Raw genomic sequence first — 20,269 nt, forward strand, 5'->3', positions numbered from 1 at the left:
GTCCGGCCACCAGCTCAAAGTGGCTTGCATTGTGAGCCAGGCATGCACAAGGAGGGGGGTGGTGCCGTTTTGTTCAGGTGCCCCGATACAAATATATTAAGTATCTGGTCACCTTTCCCCCACAGTCCGCAGGCCCTTCCGCGTATAAGAGCGGGAAAGAGCAGAGGCAGCGGCGTCTGCGGTCCCACACCCGGCGCGTGCGCGCTGCCTCTGCTTCGCACGTGAGGGCAGGCCGACGCTCGGGGCGGGCCAGGCGCTTGCAGACACCTCCCCTTGTGGACGCGCGCAGGGCCGGGCCCCAGGGGGCGGCAGCCGCACGAGCAACGGCGGCGGCGGCAGCAGCAGCAGCAGCAACGACTGGCGCCGGCAGCTCGATGGGGTCCGGGCGCTGCTGCTGCTCTGTGGCGAAGGCGCTGCTGCTCTTCCTGCTGCTGCTGTCGCCGCCGCCGCTGTTCGACGCGCCCCCCCAAGGACAGGTCCGCGCAGCCGGGCTCCTCTTCCCCGGTTCGTATGCGCTGCAGGGTGCCATTCCCCCCTCTCCTCCCAGGTTGAAGGCACCCGACGGGGTTCGTGCGGGTGGTTTGGGTTGTGTGTGTGTGTGTGTGTGTTTGCAGGGCAGGGTTCCAAAAGGCTTTTTGGCTGCTGTGGGCAAAGCTGAGGGGAAGGGATGTTTCCCAAGGGCGCGCGCCCCTTCTGCGAATGCGAAGGACTCGACGCCCCGTCGGGAGTTTTAAAAAGTTTAAGCTCGTTTTGTCGACCCGCGCACGCACAGGCTTCGCGGGATAGTTGGGGAAGCCCAAGCTCATCTCTGCATACGATGGGCATTATCGTTGGCCGCGCTCCACCACACAAACAACACGAGTTGTTCCGCTGGCTGCAGCTGCTGCAAGAGCCTGTGCTGGTGTTTACAGTACACAGTCATTTGCAGTCAAGTTCCATTGATTTCAGTGTCTCAAACTTCCAGTAATTCAGGAGAATAGACCTGTCAGTTTGCTGTTGCTGCCACAAAATGCTGTGGCACGTTGGAGAAGCGGTGGTGGTGGTATGAGCTTTTGTATGTAGTAGGCTCATAGCTCTGATAAATGGGCTGCATTCTGCCTAGAAAATTAAGCTCTTGATGAGCAAGACAATAGGTTTTTCTTTCTTATATGCAGGTATAAAAGCTTACACATATTGTAACTTTTCTTAAGTTGTAGAGAAGGGCTCGTCCCATCTACCATTTGTTTTTTTAAAAGCAATTGACTAAAATTAGTAGGAAAAGCTAAGGCTGCAATCCATAGTATACATGGTTACCTGAAAGAGCCCCATTGAATGCAAGGGGGGAGGGGGCTTACTTTTGAGTACAAGTATACGGACTGTAGTGTTAATAGTACAGTGCACCCAAAGGTTTTCAGTTGCAGTACTTCTTAGAATTGAGTTCTCAGTGTGTGTTGCATAATGCATAAAATATGCTTGGTGTTGTACAAATAGATGTGATAACTTTTAACTGGGGAAAATTATTGGCTTACATTGATTTGTAACGTTGGCTATGATATACAATTTTTGGCTTTATGGGAGAAATAGTGTTTGTTTTAATGTTTTCACCCTACTAGAAAGTAACTATTGCTAAAACATATACCAAACCACTGAAAAAATGTAAAGATATTGATATAGAATAATAAAATTTGATTAAATATTAAGTTTATTTTTTACACTGTTGCCACTACCATACTTAAAGCCTGTTGTATTTTATTGAGTTTTTCAAAAAATTACTGTGAGTAAACATATTTCATAGGAAAAAAGCATCACCAGGTAGGTAGAATAACTAGATTTACATTTGCTGTACTTTTATGAGGTATTTCATGCATTTTTTTTGTAGTTGTTGCTCTTTAAGTAGACTTACATGGAAATATACTTTAATAGCTTATCTTTCAGATTTAAATGAAATTTGCAGTACATATACCTTTGTCTGTGGTGATCATGGCCCATGATAGATACTCTTAGTGATGGAAGTTGAAATAAAAAGTATTCTAGGGTATTGGTGCAAGTTCTTTTTTGTACTTTATTTGCAGAGTAGTATACTGATCCTGAACACATTCACTTGAAAACACGTTTGTGGATTTAAAGGAAAAATACTTTCAAGTAAATCCTGGTGACTTAAATAAAGTCAGTGTTTTGAGAATTGGAATGCCATTCATTGGAAGCTATGATGTGAATGTTTGCAGTTTGATATAAAATTGTTTTGCAATTGGTGCATATGCTACATAAGCAGACTATATTGTTTCCTGCTAGTATTTCTGCTTTGTTTTCTTACCTATCGATTTTATATAGATCCTTTTTTTCTGTTTTGCTGCTGCTGCTGCTGCTAAGACGTCGGGACTCTTGTCAGTGATGGTTCTAGGGCAAATTCACCTGATCAAATTGTCATGATGCAAACTGAGTTTAATTCAGTATGTGACGAGAACTGATCATGAAGGGGTCTCATTAATTTTCAGTTTGCAACTAAATGCATCCTTTGGGACACCAGCATCAATTATTTATTTTTTTAGCGGCTGAGTGACTGAATACTTGCAGTTTTCTAAGAGGATAGTTCTGTTTGTTAATTTGGTTACACTTTTTTGTGTTATTGCCTTCTAAACCTTCTCTTTTACAACAGTGATTTTAATTCTCCAACCCCCTTTTCTGTGCTATTTATCCACCCCCTGGATTGTTCCTTTTTCCTGCTAGTTACTACTTTGGCTGGGCCTTAACTACTCTCTGTTTTCACCACTTGTGACAATTGAGATCTATTTTAGCTTTTTGAGGGACTCCTTAGTGTGTGTGACATCAGATTATAATTGCACAATCATACAACACTCTCATTGGCATGAAAATAGGAATAAGTGTAACTTGAAATATAGTGCATTCTCAGCATGCTTGCAAGAACAATGCTAATGAAGAACCTAGGCCATTACCGGACTTGTTCTGTACAGAACAAAAAAAGAAGAGCAACTGTTTTACTTATTTATTTTATTAAATAGGCATTCAATAGAGATTCCCCCAGTGATCTATATTAAAACAGGCTTCCTCAACCTTGGCCCTCCAGATGTTTTTGAGACTACAATTCCCACCATCCCTGACCACTTGTCCTGCTAGCTAGGGATCATGGGAGTTGTAGGCCAAAACATCTGGAGGGCCGAAGTTGAGGAAGCCTATATTAAAGGAAAAGAGTGTGGGAGGAATTCAACATAGCACCATGGCACTGGCAAATGTGCATCAGCATAAGCATTTCAGCTTGCCAGATGGCGTGATCCCTCCTCTTGTGCCCTCACATGCTGTTCTGGAGGTTGTCTTAACCCCTGTAGCCAATTGGGGGGCATATGGGAAGAAGAGGGAAGAAGCCCATTATCACTAGTGGTAGCCCTTGTTCACACTTTTGCTAATGAAACTCATTAGCTGAATCCGGCCCTATATATTAAACTACAGCTAAAGCAGATATAAAAACATCAGTAGTGCTAAAATTAAGTATGAAAGGTGTGGGAGAAAAGATCTTTGTTTAGTACTGAAAATAAAACAAAGAAGTAGCCAGGCAGCCCTCTCTTGGGAGACCATTCTATGTGCAACCACTGTGAAGGCCCTCTGCCTGCTAGCCGCCTTCTTCAAACTTAACACAATAATAAATGTCTCCTAATAAGTATTTTTTTGTATCAAAAAGCAAATATTGCAAAAGTTTGGTGCCTTGCTAGCAGGGACGCGGACTTATAAAAAATATTGGGGGGGCCCGGGAAAGCTCATGAATAATAAATAAGCTCATGAATATGCAAATAAAGTGGCGCCGCCTCCTCGTGAGCGAATAGGGGAGAGCGTGCTGCGCCTATTAATCAGCTCCAAAGGAAATTGGGTGGAGCTTTTGCTCGGGAGGGAGGGCAGGAGGCATGCAGCCCGCCCCTCCCTGTGCATTTTGGGCTGGGGGAGGGGCGGCGATGGCGCTCTGCTGGAGGGGCGCCGGAGATTATTGGGGGGGCCGAGCCCCCCCAAACGAATTTTTGAGGGGGCTCGGGCCCCCTCAAGCCCCATGGAGTCGGCGCCTATGCTTGCTAGGTATGTGTTATTTCTGTTTGGTACACTTTTTTCCCTTCCTGAAGTTTTCGTGCAAACCAGCATCCTATACATACACATTTCCATCCTTTATCTGAGAGTTTTGCATCTTCCTAGCTGCCCTGCTCTGAAATTCCTGCCTGGATCATTTAGCTGTGAACATCCTTTGTGAGTTGTTGTTTTTGGAAAGGTGACTGCTGACTATGTGCTTGAGTGATGCTTCTTACCAGATGAGACTTCTGGTTTTCAGTGCAAAAAGCTAATTTTGGAACAGTTTTAAAAAACACACACCATTGAATAAGCATCTGTTTAATGGAAAGTAAAAGTTTAATGTTTCTGCGGCCCTGACTTGCCTAAATGTTCATTTCTATAAAACGCCATTTGTTAGTATTTCTTTCCAATCACATTTTATGACAGTGATGTCACAGTAATAAAGTCGTATTTCTTCAGTAACTGGTTAGTATACTGCAGTTGAAATGTATTTACTTTTCAGGGCTTTCCCCCCTTGGAAATCAGTACTCCTATCTCTGTAGGGAACTGTGCAGTATCTCACAAGCTATGAAAATAAGGTAGCTAGCTTGAAAACCCTGCATGTGTTGACTGCCTGAATATGGCCAACTGGTAATGGATCTACTATGAAACCACTGCTGGGGGGGGGGCTGAAGTTTTTTTCTATGCACCTGCTTTAATCTCAGTCATATCAGTAAGTAAATGCACATAGACATCTGGGTTACATTCAGGAAACTTCATTTCTGGCCTAGCTCTTCCAGCTGGGTGAGGTCCACAAAGATGCCATTTTGCTAACCAGGGGCCCAGGCCAGTGAGCTACATTTATGAACAACAAAATGTTAAATGATGTTCAACATAAGTAAGTGTAAAGTGATAATGCACACTGGGGCAACAAATCATAACCTCATGTAGATAAGGATTGGGTTTTAACTGTCTGACTAAACAGTGAAGAGTTATTGACGTCATGCTGAGTAGCTAAACGAAAATTGCAGTAGTGCGCAGCAGTGGTGAAAAGGCAAATTCATGCTAGGTATTACTAGGAAAGGGACAGAAAATAAAACTGCTGGTATTGTAACATATCTGTTGGTGCCACATTTGGAACACCGCAGAACGGATTAGCTGTCCAGTCTCAAGAAATAGTATAGCTGGAAAATGTGCAGACCTGGGCTTCCAAAATGGGAATGTGATAGTCGCTTATCTATGAAGAAAGGCAAGAGCATTTGAAGCTTGTTTGCCAGGTGGGGAGAAGTCAACTGAGGAGGACACGATGGAGGTTTAGTAATCCAAGCTGCTTCTGTTCACTTTGCTCTGACACAGAACAGCCAAGACATAAAAGGACCTTGCAGTGGGAGTAGAAGGAGTTCACTATATTCCAAATGAGTGCTGTTTTTTTCTGAAATTGTAGAGGCAAGTCGGCACTTCGCGAGTGGGTGGCTTGGATAGGGCTGCTGCCAGTGCCATACGAAGAACAGGCATGTTTCTGAAACAGTTGAGTGGGGAAAGGACGCTTGCTATGTACAATTAAAAGTGAGGACTTCTAGAAAAGTACCAGCTATAGACTTGTGAGCAATTTCATTTCCTACCTCCTTTTGCCCTACGTCTCTTTACCTTAGTCAGCATCTCGAGTGGGGCAGCCAAACAAACGGTAGTTAAATAAGGCTGTTGGGTTCTGATCTAATGCCAACCCATGGTTAAAGCAAGTCACAATTTGTCAGCCAACAAATCATAACTTGATGCCAGAAAGTAAACCATGGTTACGCATGGTTGGTCCACACTTTATCTAAACAAACCATGGCTTAGCATTACATGTGAATGCCGACATGGAGTGGTTCTTTTGCATCCCAAAGTGTGTCTTTGCTAGTGCTAAATATTCCTGGCTGTGGTTGGCCCTGATCTCCTTAAGACGGAAAAGGATTCGTGCAGAAGTACCTTCAAGCTGTCCTAGTATGATAAAAAGTTTTGTAAAGGTAACAGTCATTTGTATATTATGCTTTGTATTTAGCAGTTGTATATGAGAGGAAGATGCTACTGTAATAAGCAGAACCATCTTACAATCATAAGTTCACATTTTGTCTGTGAACTTCTGAGTGGGACACATCACTTGCATGTATTTTTACTGTGTTGCATTTCTTTTCACAGATGTGGACGAATGTACCCAAGGGATTGATGACTGCCACCCAGATGCAATTTGTCAGAATACTCCAAAGTTGTACAAGTGTACATGTAAACCAGGTTACAGTGGAGAAGGAAAGACGTGTGAAGGTATGTATGTGCTTTGTAGTTTTACACTAAGTATTCTTAGTCCCCCTCTTTACTAGCTAAAGCTGAATAAACTATGCTGAAGAAACAAATATATGTATGTTTGTATTTTAAGTTGCTGATTACAGTTTAAACTTTTTCACAATGGGTGCAGGAAGCACTGTCAACACCAGTCAGACAGCTGTGTAATGCAAATTGGTACATGATTATAATAACAACCAAAGGCAGGTAAATCAGTTCAAAACATAATCCAATGAATAGCATAGTCGGATTAGATGAACAATGCAGCACTTAAAATAACCATAAAACAATCTGTTAAAATATACAAATTAATAAGATGTAATAACCATACTAATACAATAGCAAGCAGCCACTGCATGGTAATTTTATACCAAATTGTACAAAAACTAACAAATTTTCATAGAGACTAAATTGAATTATATGCACACAGTTCCTAGCAGCTTGATCATATAGTATAAAATGCATTGCAATTAATAAATCCATACTATAATGTGTATAATAAGTTGTAAAGGCTAAAAATTAAAGTGCCTATATTTCAGAGCAGCTTGATCATATAAAGTTTATAGAAAACATACCCCCTTCTTCTGTCCTCACAGGAAACTACTTTTATTTCAGTGAAAAGTGGCTTTGATCACCTCCTTCACTGTGGCCTCTTGCCCCAGATTCCCATTAAATCCATCCAATAGCCTTATACATAGAGATGTTTTCTTAAGGATTTGTTCAGGTTACTTTAAAAAGATAATATTCTTGTTCAAGCCTTGAGGGAATTGTGTAAGCTTAACCTAGAAAAGAGGAGACTGAGAGAAGATACAATAGCCATCTTCAAATATCTAAACTGGGCTGTCACATGGAAGATGGAGCAAGCTTGTTTTCTCCTGCTCCAGAGGGTAGGACTCAAACCAGTGGATTTAGGTTACAAGAAAGGAGATTCTGACTAAACATTAGGAAGAACTTTCTGACAGTAAGAGCTGCTCAACAGTGGAATGGACTTCATTGGGAGATAGTGGACTCTCTTTCTTTGGAGGTTTTTAAACAGAGGCTGGATATCCATCTGTCATGGATGGATTTAGTTGAGCTTCCTGCATTGCAGAGGGTTAGACTACATGGCCCCTGAGATCCCTTTCAACTCTACAATTCTAAGTGATTAATGGTGATTTAAATTAGACAGGAAAATAATCCAATAAGGTTGGTTAGGTAGATAGTCCATGGTTAATAAGTAAATTGAGTCAAGAGTTCATTCAGGTTCCTTAAATACAAAGGAGGTGAATAAGGATTAATTAGTTAGTTTATTCAGAAATTCATTAAATGAAGAGCAAAGAATAAATCCAATATGAGTTAGTTTATAGAAAAGGGCGTGAGCCAAAAAAATTAGTATACGGCAATCAAAAGTTCATAAAGGTTCATTAACTGCCTGAGGGTGGTTCTATATTTTTGTTTAGAGTTTTTAAAGAGTTGATCATTTCATAGAATTCATTCATTGAATGAATGAATGAATATTCAATGAATGAATATAAGAAACCCACTTCTAACCATATAAGAAATCCACTGTATTAAGATTACACATATACACATTTGTTCATATAAACATTAATATTTGAATCTGATGGCTTCACTTTTATCTTGCCTGTGCATGTTTTGCATGGAAACTTTCTTTGAGAAGAATTTGGTTTCCAGATTTTAGACTGATCCTGAGATTTCTACAAGATCTTACTTGGGTGAAAGGGAGGAGAGGCAGGTGATTGCTACAGCAGAAGCCTGTAGTAACTTATTTTTTCTCCCTCTGTGCACCATATAATGGAGTGTGGTGCAGGACATTCCCAGCTGGATATGTAAAACTCTTAAAATAATATCAGAGCAGCACATAAAAAGGTTAATGCTTTATGTTACTGTTGAGAAATTGTCAATACTCTATTGAACTTGCTTTATTTGAAAGGCAAATATGATCTAAGATAGCAGTAACTGCTAGCATTTATATAATATAGTCATGTCATGACCTGTCTACAGCAAACAAGCAGGCATCCATCATATTGACTTTTGCTTTATTTCTCAGACATTGATGAATGTGATAATGACTTCAATGGAGGCTGCGTGCACGAATGTTTCAACATTCCAGGCAATTATCGCTGCATGTGTTATGATGGCTTCATGTTGGCTCAGGATGGCCATAATTGTCTTGGTAAGGATTGTGCTACAATGAGTTACAGCCTCAGTGCTGAATGCCACCTATATTTTCTTATAAGCATGAAAAAATTTAAGATGGTTGAATAAAAGCAATGTTATCTTAATGAGAAAAATCTAAAAGGTGGTTTGGTCATTTGGAGTTTTGCCATCTCTGAAATGGAGGTGCTACTGTTTGAGTGCATATCTAGAAATATATGGCAGAAAGGAACCAGAAGATCATTGTTTCCAAACCAAAGGCCTAAGCAATATGCTTCATGCACAGTTGACTCATTATTACAAAATGCTTGGGGAAAGTATTTGGGTTGTATTCAGTGTAATACTGCTGCTAAGGTTATGTCAGTGCAAAGATTTTTCCTTGCACCACGGAATGTTCTCCCCCTCTCTTCCCCCACAAATCTGTTCTGGTGGTTCCTCTAACCCTCTGGAAGAGCTTTTTGGGGACAGCACTGGGTGTGCAAAACAGGACGGACATCACTTATAATAGTAGCAAAAGTTAGTTGAATATTGCCCTGGAAAAGTATAATGGTCTCATTTCTCTCCCCCACAATTCTGTACTTTTAAGAGTATGGCTCCTGGGTTCTTGTATGCAAAGGGTTGCAGAAAGATTTAAATGCACTGGAAGGTCATAGCCATTGTGCCTCCCACCCTGTTGACCCACCAGTCCATTTGTCCACATTCTTCTCCTGTCCACTGTTACAGCCCTATTTAAGAAGTGCTGCTGTCCTTGGTTGAAATTGATGTAGCTGTTGAAACCTGTCAGAAGAAAACGGTAGCAATACTCTTGGCAAGTATAAGACACAGCATATCACAAACACACGCATATACACACATGTGTTTTGTGTGTGAGAAGGAGGGATGCCTAATGTTTTGAATAATCACTCAAGACTTGGGAGGTCCAGAATATCTTATGAGCTTCTCTTTCTCCTATCCTCTCCCCACCTTCCCCCTAAGATCCAATTAATTCAATTAATTTCATTTCTCCGGTCTTCTTCCTTACTTCCTAAGGATATTTTGAGGTAGAATACATTACGGGATTGTTGCTACTTGTAATGACTCGCTGCTTGAAGTTGTTTCAGTGCCAGACCCTAAGGTTTGCCATAGAGTTTGCAGCCAACCACCTTGGAGACAGGTGTGTGGGAAGCTCAAGAGAAGATCGCCAGAGAGTCAAAAGGCAACAAAACTCTCCTAAAGCTGCGGGGGAGGGTTAGGTTCAGTGATCAGGGAAGCCAAAGGGAACACAGAATGAAAGAAAAAGAACATTTATCTACATAGAATCGTGCACAGATTTAGCTTCCTTTCCTGTAATTTATATTACACAGTTTTCATTTTTAAAAGGAAAACAAGCCTTTATTCTTTTCGTTGTTTGTGGTTCGGTTTATTCTTTTCTTGGTTTGGAATATGGTTGGAAACACACAGACAGTAAAATAAGCCTTTTCATGGTTTAGTGTTGCAGCAGAATGCAATCAGTCTTTTGAACCTTAATGGTGCCTTTTCACAGAAAGCTTACCAAACGTCAAGAGCATTTTTAACATTCAATCAGAATTTTATGTTACGAGGCTACATGCAAATGTCACAAATAATTCCATATTTTGGGTCTAGATAATATGTCGAACTAACACATAAAAAGTTGGAGCATTGCCTGACTTACCAGGGGCCAATCTAAGGATTTGTTTCTCCTTCCCACTCATACCTGAAACAGATGTTTCAGACAATGAATGAGGAATTAAAAGTGAGAGTGAGAGATGTGGCAGTGCTGCTTAGAGAGAGAAGAGAAGACTTGCTTTCAGAAGGTGAGAGGCAGCGGCATTTAGGTCATCATCCTTCCAGCAAATCCAACTATTGACTTGTATTGTGCAGTACTGAGTATCACAAAACTGCATTAAATTGCTTTTTTTTTTTAACGGAATCCCATATTTATCAGTTCATCAGATAATAGGGAGTCAAACGTTGCTCAAGTGGGTATTATGAAGTTGCCATTGGTCAGATGCTAGTACATTATTGTAAAAAGAAAAGTGGAATGAAGTGTAATGGAGTCCTAATGTAAGGAAGACCTGTGAACTGAATCTACAATTTAAGACTGCTTCCTTAAGTAGGAATAGTTTGAAACAATGAAAGCTACTCAAATATTTTGATTTAAGTATGGTAATTTTTTATTTTTTATTTTTTTATAATAAATTTTTATTAGTTTTCCATAAGTAAAGAAAAGACAAAACAAAAACATAAACATAAACAAACAAAAACTCGACTTCCCCATACCACCCCTTTTCTGCATTCTTGTTTCAAGATTTTTCAGCAACCCTCTGATAATAACTTGAATATATTTCATGTATGTAACTTCAGTTAGTTATTAATACAACTGTAGTTCTTTATCTCTTATAACTCTGAGCCCCTAATTTTCCAAATTACAACAGTTTTTGAGATAAACTTTAAATTTGTTCCAATCTTCATCCACCGCCTCTTTCCCCCGGTCTCGAATTCTGCCAGTCATCTCTGCCAGTCCCATATAGTCGATCACCTTCGTCTGCCATTCTTCCAACGTGGGTAAATCTTGCGTCTTCCAATACTTTGCTAGAAGAATTCTTGCTGCTGTAGTGGCATACATAAAAAATGTCCTATCCTTCTTTGGCACCATTTGGCCCACCATACCCAAGAGAAAGGCCTCTGGTTTTTTAACAAACGTTCTCTTCAGAACTTTTTTTATTTCATTATAGATCATTTCCCAGAAAGCCTTAATCTTCGGGCAGGTCCACCAAAGGTGATAGAAGGTTCCCTCCGTTTCACTACACTTCCAACACTTGTTGTTGGGCAAATGATAGATCTTTGCTAACTTAGCAGGAGTCATGTACCACCTGTAGATCATTTTCATAATGTTTTCTTTTAAGGCATTGCATGCCGTAAATTTAACACCAGTGGTCCATAACTGCTCCCAGTCAGCAAGCTCAATGTCATGCCCAATGTCCTGTGCCCATTTAATCATATTAGATTTCACCATTTCATCTTGAGTATTCCACCTCAACAGCAAGTTGTACATTCTTGACAAGTTTTTAGTATTGGGTTCTAACAGTTCTGTTTCTAATTTTGACTTCTCCACTTGGAAGCCTTTCTTTCTGTCCTGTTTGAATACTTCATTTATCTGTCGATAATGTAACCAATCTCTCACCTTAAACTTCAGTTTCTCAAAACTCTGCAATTTTACATTTTCACCATCTTGTTCTATAATTTCACAATATTTAGGCCAATTAGAACCCATATTCAATTTTTTCACCTCTTTTGCTTCCATTGGTGACAACCACCTAGGGGTTCTACTTTCAAACAGATCTTTATACCTAATCCAAACATTATACAGAGCTTTCCTCACCATATGGTTCTTAAAACCTTTATGCAATTTTACCTTGTCATACCATATATATGCATGCCAACCAAATCTGTTGTCAAATCCTTCAAGATCCAAAATGTCTGTATTCTCGAGGAGCAGCCAATCTTTCAACCAGCAAAACGCTGCTGATTCATAGTAAAGTCTTAAGTCCGGCAGGGCAAAACCCCCTCTATCTTTCGCATCTGTTAATGTCTTAAATTTTATTCTTGGCTTTTTGCCCTGCCAAACAAATTTCGATATGTCTTTCTGCCACCTCTTGAAACAGTCCATCTTGTCTATTATTTGTAATGTCTGAAACAGAAATAACATTCTAGGCAATACATTCATTTTGATAACAGCAATTCTGCCTAACAAGGAAAGTTTCAGCCTTGACCATATGTCTAAATCTTTCTTAACTTCTGTCCAGCATTTATCATAATTGTCTTTGAAAAGATTCACATTTTTCGATGTCAAATTCACCCCCAGGTATTTCACTTTTTTTGCTATCTCCAAACCTGTTTCATTCTGGAATGTCTCTTTTTCTTCATTTGTTAGGTTTTTTTCCAAGACTTTAGTTTTTTGTTTGTTCAACTTAAATCCTGCAACTTGACCAAATATCTCGATCAGTTCTAAAACTCTTTTTGTACTAGTGATTGGCTGTTGCAAAGTCAAAACTAGGTCATCTGCAAATGCCCTTAATTTATACTCTCTCACTCCGACCTGAATTCCTTTAACCAACTGGTCCTTTCTAATCATATCTAGCAAAACCTCCAGAACCAGTATAAAAAGTAGGGGGGAAATAGGGCATCCCTGTCGTGTTCCTTTCTCTATAGCTATCTCTTCCGTTACCACATTATTCACAATTAGCTTTGCCTTCTGCTCAGAATAAATTGCACCTATACCATTTTCAAAACCTTGGCCTACCCCCATCCCTTGGAGATTCTTTTTCATAAAACTCCAACAAATATTGTCAAAGGCTTTCTCCGCATCCACAAAAATCAAAACCGCTTTTCTGTTAATGTTCATTTCCAACAGTTCCACAATGTCTATTATGTTCCTCACATTGTCAGACATGTGTCTTCCCGGGAGAAAGCCAGATTGATCCTTATGAATCTCACCTGTCAATACTTTCTTCAATCTTTTTGCTAAAATGTCTGCAAAAATTTTGTAATCCACATTTAATAGTGATATCGGGCGGTAGTTCTTAACCTGGTTCTTTTCAGTCTCGGTCTTTGGTATAAGTGAGATAAAGGCCTCTTTCCACGTTTCAGGTGCCTTTTTCCCCTCCAATATTTCATTGCAAACTTCTTTCAGTGGTTGCACTAAACATTCTCTCAAAGCTTTATAATATCTAGCCGTCAGTCCATCTGGTCCTGGAGACTTTCCCAGTTGTGCCTTTTGAATGGCCTCCTCTATTTCTTGTTCTGTTATTTTCTCATTCAAAATCAACTTGCCCTGTTCTGAAATTTTCGGTAGTCCATAATTTTTAAGAAATTCTTCTATTTCTTGTTCGTTTACTGGCCCTTGTGTATATAATTTCCTAAAAAACTTTGAAAACAGTTACTTATCTCATTTGGCTTATGAACATTCTTTCCCTCTATCTCCAAACAGGTAACTGTATTCAATTTTTGCCTCTTTTTCAATTGCCATGCAAGGAGCTTCCCACACTTGTCTGCAGACTCAAAAGTCCTTTGTCTCATTTGTTTAATTTTCCATTCTATCTCTTGATTTGTCAGTTCCATATATTGCGTCTGATAATATTTTATCTCTCTCAAAATTTCTTGAGACTTTGGTTTTGACCTCAGTTTCTTTTCTCCTTCCTTCATTTTTTCTAAAATTCTTTCTTTCCTTTCATTTTGCTTTTTCCTCTTGATTGAATTCTGTTGTATCAGGAAGCCTCTCATCACGGCTTTACTCGCGTCCCAAATTGTTCTTTTTTCCACATCTGTTCTCAAATTTATCTCAAAGTAATCTTTCAATGTCTTTAGGGCCTTTTTACAGAATTGTTCATCTCTAAATAGGGAGTCATTCATTCTCCATCTAAAGGATCCAGTTGTTGTCATTTTCATTTCCATCTTTACGGCATTATGGTCGGAGCAGGTTTTTGGGCAGATTTCTACTTTTTTAATCTTTGTAGCCATCACACTAGATACCCAGATTTGGTCAATTCTCGTCCATGTCATTTTAGATTCCGAGAAAAAAGTTCCCTCTCTCTCGAGAGGATTCTTTGTTCTCCAGATGTCAATCAAGTCTATATTTTCCGTCATCTCGAAGAAAGTCTTTGGTAATCTTCCTTCTTTAGATATTGTCTGTCTTTGTGCCTTGTCCATATTTGTAGAAACCACTCCATTCATGTCCCCCATCATTATTATTTTGCAGTCGAGATAATCTAGTAAAGTCTCATGCAACTTCTTAAAAAATTCTGCCTTCCCATCATTTGGTGCATATACTCCAATTATCAAATATTTTTCCCCCTGGATCTGTACTTCAATTGCCAGGTATCTTCCTTCTTCATCCTTAAATTTTAATTTTGGGTCCAATTTTTCCTTTGCATAAATCACTACTCCTCTCTTTTTTACTTTATCGGAAGATATAAATTCTTGTCCCAATCTTTTGTTCACCAACAATTTCCTGTGTGCTCTAGTTATATGAGTTTCCTGTAGACATATCAGATCCAGTTGTTCCCTTTTCAAAATGTGGAAAACCTGTCGTTTTTTTCTGGGATGGTTCAAACCGTTGCAATTCCAGCTTAGAAGTTGCAGAGACATTTTGTTTGTTAGATGTTTGATCCTCCGACTGCTCCAAGTTTTTCTTCCTCTTCAGTAAGTATGGTAATTTTTTAAAAGAGTTACATAAAAATGGCATATTAGGAAATGTTCATTAAGAGTATTTGATCATCATCACCATTATTATCATTATTGTCATTATTATCATTATCATCATCACCACCACCACCACCATCATCATCATCATTATATTGATCAGGCCTGTAGTGTTGAATTCTGTTGTGCCCATCCTACCAGTGAGGAGAAAGGGAGAATAAAGACAACTGGCCAACCTGTTGGGTGTTTTATTATCATCATGGCTTAATTGACCTTTCCTATGTGGTTAGTACAGGCTGCTGTTTTGACCAATAACAGCTGGTACAAATCTGCTGCCTCTTATTTTTCAGATATGGATGAATGCTTGCTCAACAATGGAGGCTGCCAGCATATTTGTGTCAATACAGTAGGGAGCTACGAATGTATTTGCAATGATGGATTTTTCCTCAGTGATAACCAGCATACCTGTATTCACCGTTTAGAAGGTAAAGTCTCTCTTCCACCAAACAGAAAGGGTGCCCCACCCTCCCTCCCTCACAAAGTATCCTGAATTGAGCCCTCTAGGTGGTTGGCTCAGTAATGATCTTGACTTGAGTGTGCTTCTGCATGTTGTTCCCATGAGTCACATGGTAACTTGGGTATGTTATATCTGAGTCTTTCAGCAAGTCATATTGGGCATGCTCAAAATTCAAGGGCTAATCCCAGTCTTTAAGATCTCTGGTTTACATGGGACGTAATATACATATACGTAAACATCAACAACAGCAAAAAACACCAAGACCTGCCAGACTTACCTGCTTGGTGGTTTTTTTGCACTCAGGTTTATGTTTAAACCAAGTTGCTGTTGCTGAATTATGTGGAATAGAAGCTGCTGAAGGGCATTCCTGAGCAGCTACTGAAATAGTGAGAGGTCTCATATCCTTGCTGGTGGACATCTTTGTCCACCAGGGGCAGCCGGGGCTGCATTTCACAGTTACCGTACATGGTTGTTGAAATGCAAGCAATACCTACTATAGGTCAGTGACAAAATACACATGCTACCCCTTCATCCCACAAAGCACGAGCCATAACTGGCTATGTCCTACTGCCTTTGCATAGTGCCAGAGGGGACAGGGGGACAGTCAGTCGACTGTGAGAACTTTTCCTTTATAAGGGAAAGATCCTAGTGTAAAGAAAGGTTGAATCAACCCAGTGGTCAATAAGTGCTTGATAGGAGAAGAAGAAGGTTTGCTTTCTCTTAAGCATGCCCATTGAAATGAAGAATGGAAGCAACAGAATACTGCCATTGTCCATTTCCATTAAGCTACATGACCTAAGCATTTGGTAAGGAGAGTTATTTAAAACTCCTAGTTTTAAGACCATGAGTAAATCCTCCACACAGAAATGAAACTGGATGCCTGATTAGAGGCTGCAGTGAACGAAAGTTTAATAGAGACCCTGGGGGCAATAACTTGAAAGTGGTAGTTTTAAATCAGGGAGTTTCCACTGTCTGTGGTTAGTCAGCAGGGCCCGACTGGGTTTAACACAGTGAAAATTTGTATAGGTTTGCAAAGTTGGCAAAGATAAATATAGAATGAAGCCATTCTTTAATAAACCAAAACATTTTTTTAAAAAGAAAGCAAACCAGTGTTCAGTCTTCAGCTAAAGTGTGTGTTGCGATAATACAACTAGAAATATCTAAATGGCCAATGGAAGTACAGTAAATATAACATAGCTTGTGGAAAAGCAGAAACATGGACCAAATGAAAATTCTGTGTATAGATAAATGTGAGGTTGGTGAGAGTAGAAGACAGAGAAAAATAACTCAGATAAATTGTGGACATCACATGAACATCCATCCCCATGAATCATTGATTCACATTTTGAGTTGATTGAAGTTTGTCAGAAGTTAAACTGTTTTCAGGTCAGTGAATGGATTATTTTATTTGGAACCAAGGCCCCACCTTAACCTAATGTCTTGAATCTGTGGTTGCTGATACCCAGAAGAAATGGACTGAGACACAACTTCTTCTACTTGATGTAAATAGCTCAAACAGTGCTGAATTAGGCATTTTTGATGCCTTTTATCCTTTCCTAATCTTGGCATAGTTTGTGCTAGAATCCAGAGCATTTTGCTTTAAATTGTGTATCCATCACATAACAAGTTATCTAATTCTCATACAGTGGTGCCCCGCAAGACGAAATTAATTCGTTCCGCAAGTTTTGTCGTCTAGCGAATTTTTCGTCTTGCGAATTATTATTTAGACAAAGGAAACAAAGTCGCAAGACGTTTTCGTCTTGCGAAGCAAGCCCATAGGGAAATTCGTCTTGCGAGGCAACTCGCAAACGGAAAAACCTTTCGTCTAGCGAGTTTTTTGTCTTGCGAGGCATTCGTCTTGCGAGGTACCACTGTAGTACTTTCCAAATACATACTGTACTTTTGAAATGCTGACGCTCCAGTCATCATCTCATTCAAGTTGATATCGGATTTATAAATTTAACTTATGCTGGTGTACAAAGCCCTGTACATCTTGAGACCCAAGCATGTGAAGGAGGGCCTCCCCAGTGCTCTTTGATCTGTTCTGTAGCATCTGCAGGAGAAGTCCACAGAACAGTAACACAGTCCCCCATTTCTGGAGCTTCCTTCTTATGGAGATTCAGTTGTCTCCTGCACTGTTGACACTAAGACAGCCATAGGCAAACTCGGCCCTCCAGATGTTGTGGGACTGCAACTCCCATCATCCCTGACCACTGATCCTGTTAGCTAGGGATGATGGGAGTTGTAGTCCCAAAACATCTGGAGGGCCAAGTTTGCCTATGCCTGCACTAAGATGTCAATCAAAATGTATTTATTTTGCCAAGCTTTCGGTAGTTAGCTATATGAAATGGGTTTTCTGTGTGCTCTATTGCAGTGGTTGGTTTGTTGATAAATTTTACTTGTTTTAATGGTTTTTATGTTGCTTTTAACAGTTTTGTTACCTGCCCTAGACTCCATTAGGAGGAAGGACTGGATGGAAATACAATAAACATTCTTTCATTTCTCTTTTTTAAATTGTTCATAAATAAAGATAGAAACACTTAATCAATGATGAAATAAGCTTTCAACTTCAGCAACTTAGTAGATTTTACATTTATTTTACATTTCAAATAAAGTGTGTTTAACTAGTCAGGCAAAGGGTATATAGTATGTTGTTATTTAATTGTAGTGTTTTGGAATGTGCTGCCCCCACTCAATAGCTTTCAGTAGAAGAGTGCAAGACAATGCCCCCCCTCCCCATGCAAAACTAAACAAGTCTCTATTCAGCATTTGAAGTGTTTGTTTGAGTTCAGTGAACTTTACCAAAGTACCTGCTTGAATGATGTCTCCATTGGTTTCTGAATGGCACAAAGAAGTTACACTGTTAGCAGAAATCTAAAGCTGTTAATTCTCTTAATGCTTCTTAAACACCTCTTAGCTAACAGACAGATCACATGGCGTGTTGAAGCTTCCAAATGCCACAAAACACTAGAGTTTAATAAGGCTAATTTGTGATCTTCTGGGATGCAAAGAGTTTGACTGACAGCATAATAGTGATTGCCAGTTTTCATGTGGATATTTTGTGTATTCTGAAGGGTTGGAGGCATCATTGTCTTGTTAGTTTTCTCACTCTGGGAAAGGAATCAAGAAGCCAGCAGAGCAGAATAATCAAAGCCCTTGTAGGCACTCTCCTTTGTTGTCCAAAGCTGCAGCCTTAGAAGGAGTCTATCTGTACCATAAATAGAGGTGTTAAGAAGACAGCATGCCTAATTAAAATGTTACAGAGCCTTCAGAGGCCATGTTGTCAGTTCACATTCATCTTCTTGGAATAATAACGTGGCTGCAGAACAGAGTTGGGTGAAATCCTGCGAGGAGCAATTCTGCAGATAAATCTGTATGCTTACCTGCAAGCCAAGGCATTTTCCTGCCTGATTGACAATTGTTGCATCAGGGGTATGTGTGGACTACAACAGGCATGTCCAAAGTCTGCCTCGGGGGCCTAATCCGGCCCGCTGGTTGCTTTAATCTGGCCCCTGTGGCAGTTTATTTCCTGGGGTAAAATTTCCCCAAAATCTCAACAACTAGAATTCTTAAACACCATCAATCCTAAAAAAGGTCTACAACTTCGGTTGGCCCTTTGGTCAGCCCCCACGGCCCTTCACTTCATCAAATCCGGCCCTCTTTGAAAAAAGTTTGGACACCACTACAGCAACCATGAGGCAGTGTGGTTGTTAATGCACAAGTCACTGACATGTGGCATTTTGGGATAGAGGATCTAGCAGAAATGTGGGTTTCAGTAGGTGTCCTGGTATTAGTTCCTTTGGCCACAGTAGATGCTGCCGCCCCCCCCCCCTTGATTTTACGTTTCAGTAGCAGACCTACCACAGAGGAATAATATTTAACTGCATTGCATACAGAAGCTTCTGTTTGTGCATTTGAACTTACTGCTGTACCAAAGCCTTTCAGTGGTACCTAGAAATGTGTGTTACCGACTGGTGGAAAAACTGCAACTGGATGTTGCTGAATTTTGCTTGTTTGCTTATGTTTGCTGCTTTGTGAGGTATGGAGGTCTCCTTGCAACCTGTCAATTTTTATTTATTTATGAAAGTGTTCCGTTTCCCAGCACTCAAGCAACTAACGTTGCTGGGAAGCTGGGAAACAATTATTCTTGACCCAGATAGAATGATTATTGTACCAGATGACATTGTGGTTGTGTAAGCATCAGAGGTATGGCATCAAGAGTGTATGGTGTTACTTAAAGGCAATTCATATGTTTACTCCCATATCCGCCCACAACTTTCTGAATATCCTTGTAATGCCTGTTTAAAATGCACTTTCCCCCAATTGTTATTTTCTTTAAAGAAAAACGAAGTATTGGGGGCTCCATTTTGCATGCGCATGCATGCGTGAGAGAGGCAGAGAATGAATTCTGCAACTTGGAGGGATAGCATCTCCATCTTCTGTTATGTAGGTATGGCAGTTGTTTGCATGGATTAAATGCTGAATAGGGAAAATATTCCCCGTGCCCCGCCCCCAATCTCAAGAATGGACTTTTTTACATTGAAAGGTCCTAAAAGAAAGGTTAAATGGGTAGTTTTTATTATGATTGTTATCGCTGCTACTACTACTATTACTACTACAATTTGTTACCTTCACCCTAAGGTCTTAGGACAAGTTAACAATTAGAATGCAACATTAATATTACAACACACACTGCAGAAACCCTTGTAACGTGCAGGCAGTGAATGGCGAACATGCAGGTATTCCTTGGCAGGTGAATAGATACGGAAAGGGTTTTCTGAGTGTAAAAAGGGGGAACAAGATTTTTTTTTATGGCTCTTGGAAGGAACCTTTTTTTTTTAGAAAGGGATAGGTTCTGATGGTTCTGAGGTTGCTCTGCAGCCTGAAGTGAGGGATTTGGCCTGTCCGAGCATAAAACCAGTAATGGCCTATTATTGCTACCTAGATTTATTTTTATACTAGCTAATAAAATGTTAGTATAGTACTGTATAGGTTAATCCCATGCAAGCATCGGTTAATCACAGTACGATTCAGTATTTAAAACACCAA

The 20,269-nt window shown here is 40.0% G+C and overlaps 1 protein-coding gene across 3 annotated transcripts in view; it reads left to right on the plus strand.

The window, feature by feature from the left end:
* The first annotated feature begins 324 nt into the window (after positions 1-324).
* Positions 325-20,269, plus strand: part of SCUBE2 (signal peptide, CUB domain and EGF like domain containing 2) — a 54,094-nt gene continuing 34,149 nt past the window's right edge. For 2 of the 3 annotated variants that reach the window (XM_028731749.2, XM_028731777.2), the window contains exons 1-4: positions 326-504; positions 6,205-6,327; positions 8,396-8,521; positions 15,054-15,188. In XM_028731749.2, the coding sequence (XP_028587582.2) occupies positions 375-504; positions 6,205-6,327; positions 8,396-8,521; positions 15,054-15,188 (514 nt within the window). In that variant the 5' untranslated portion in view covers positions 326-374. Of the gene's footprint in view, positions 505-6,204; positions 6,328-8,395; positions 8,522-15,053; positions 15,189-20,269 lie in introns of all 3 variants that reach the window. The other variant, XM_028731767.2, reaches the window with a different exon arrangement.

Source organism: Podarcis muralis, chromosome 1, assembly GCF_964188315.1.
Source record: "Podarcis muralis chromosome 1, rPodMur119.hap1.1, whole genome shotgun sequence".
Classification (NCBI taxonomy): domain Eukaryota; kingdom Metazoa; phylum Chordata; class Lepidosauria; order Squamata; family Lacertidae; genus Podarcis; species Podarcis muralis.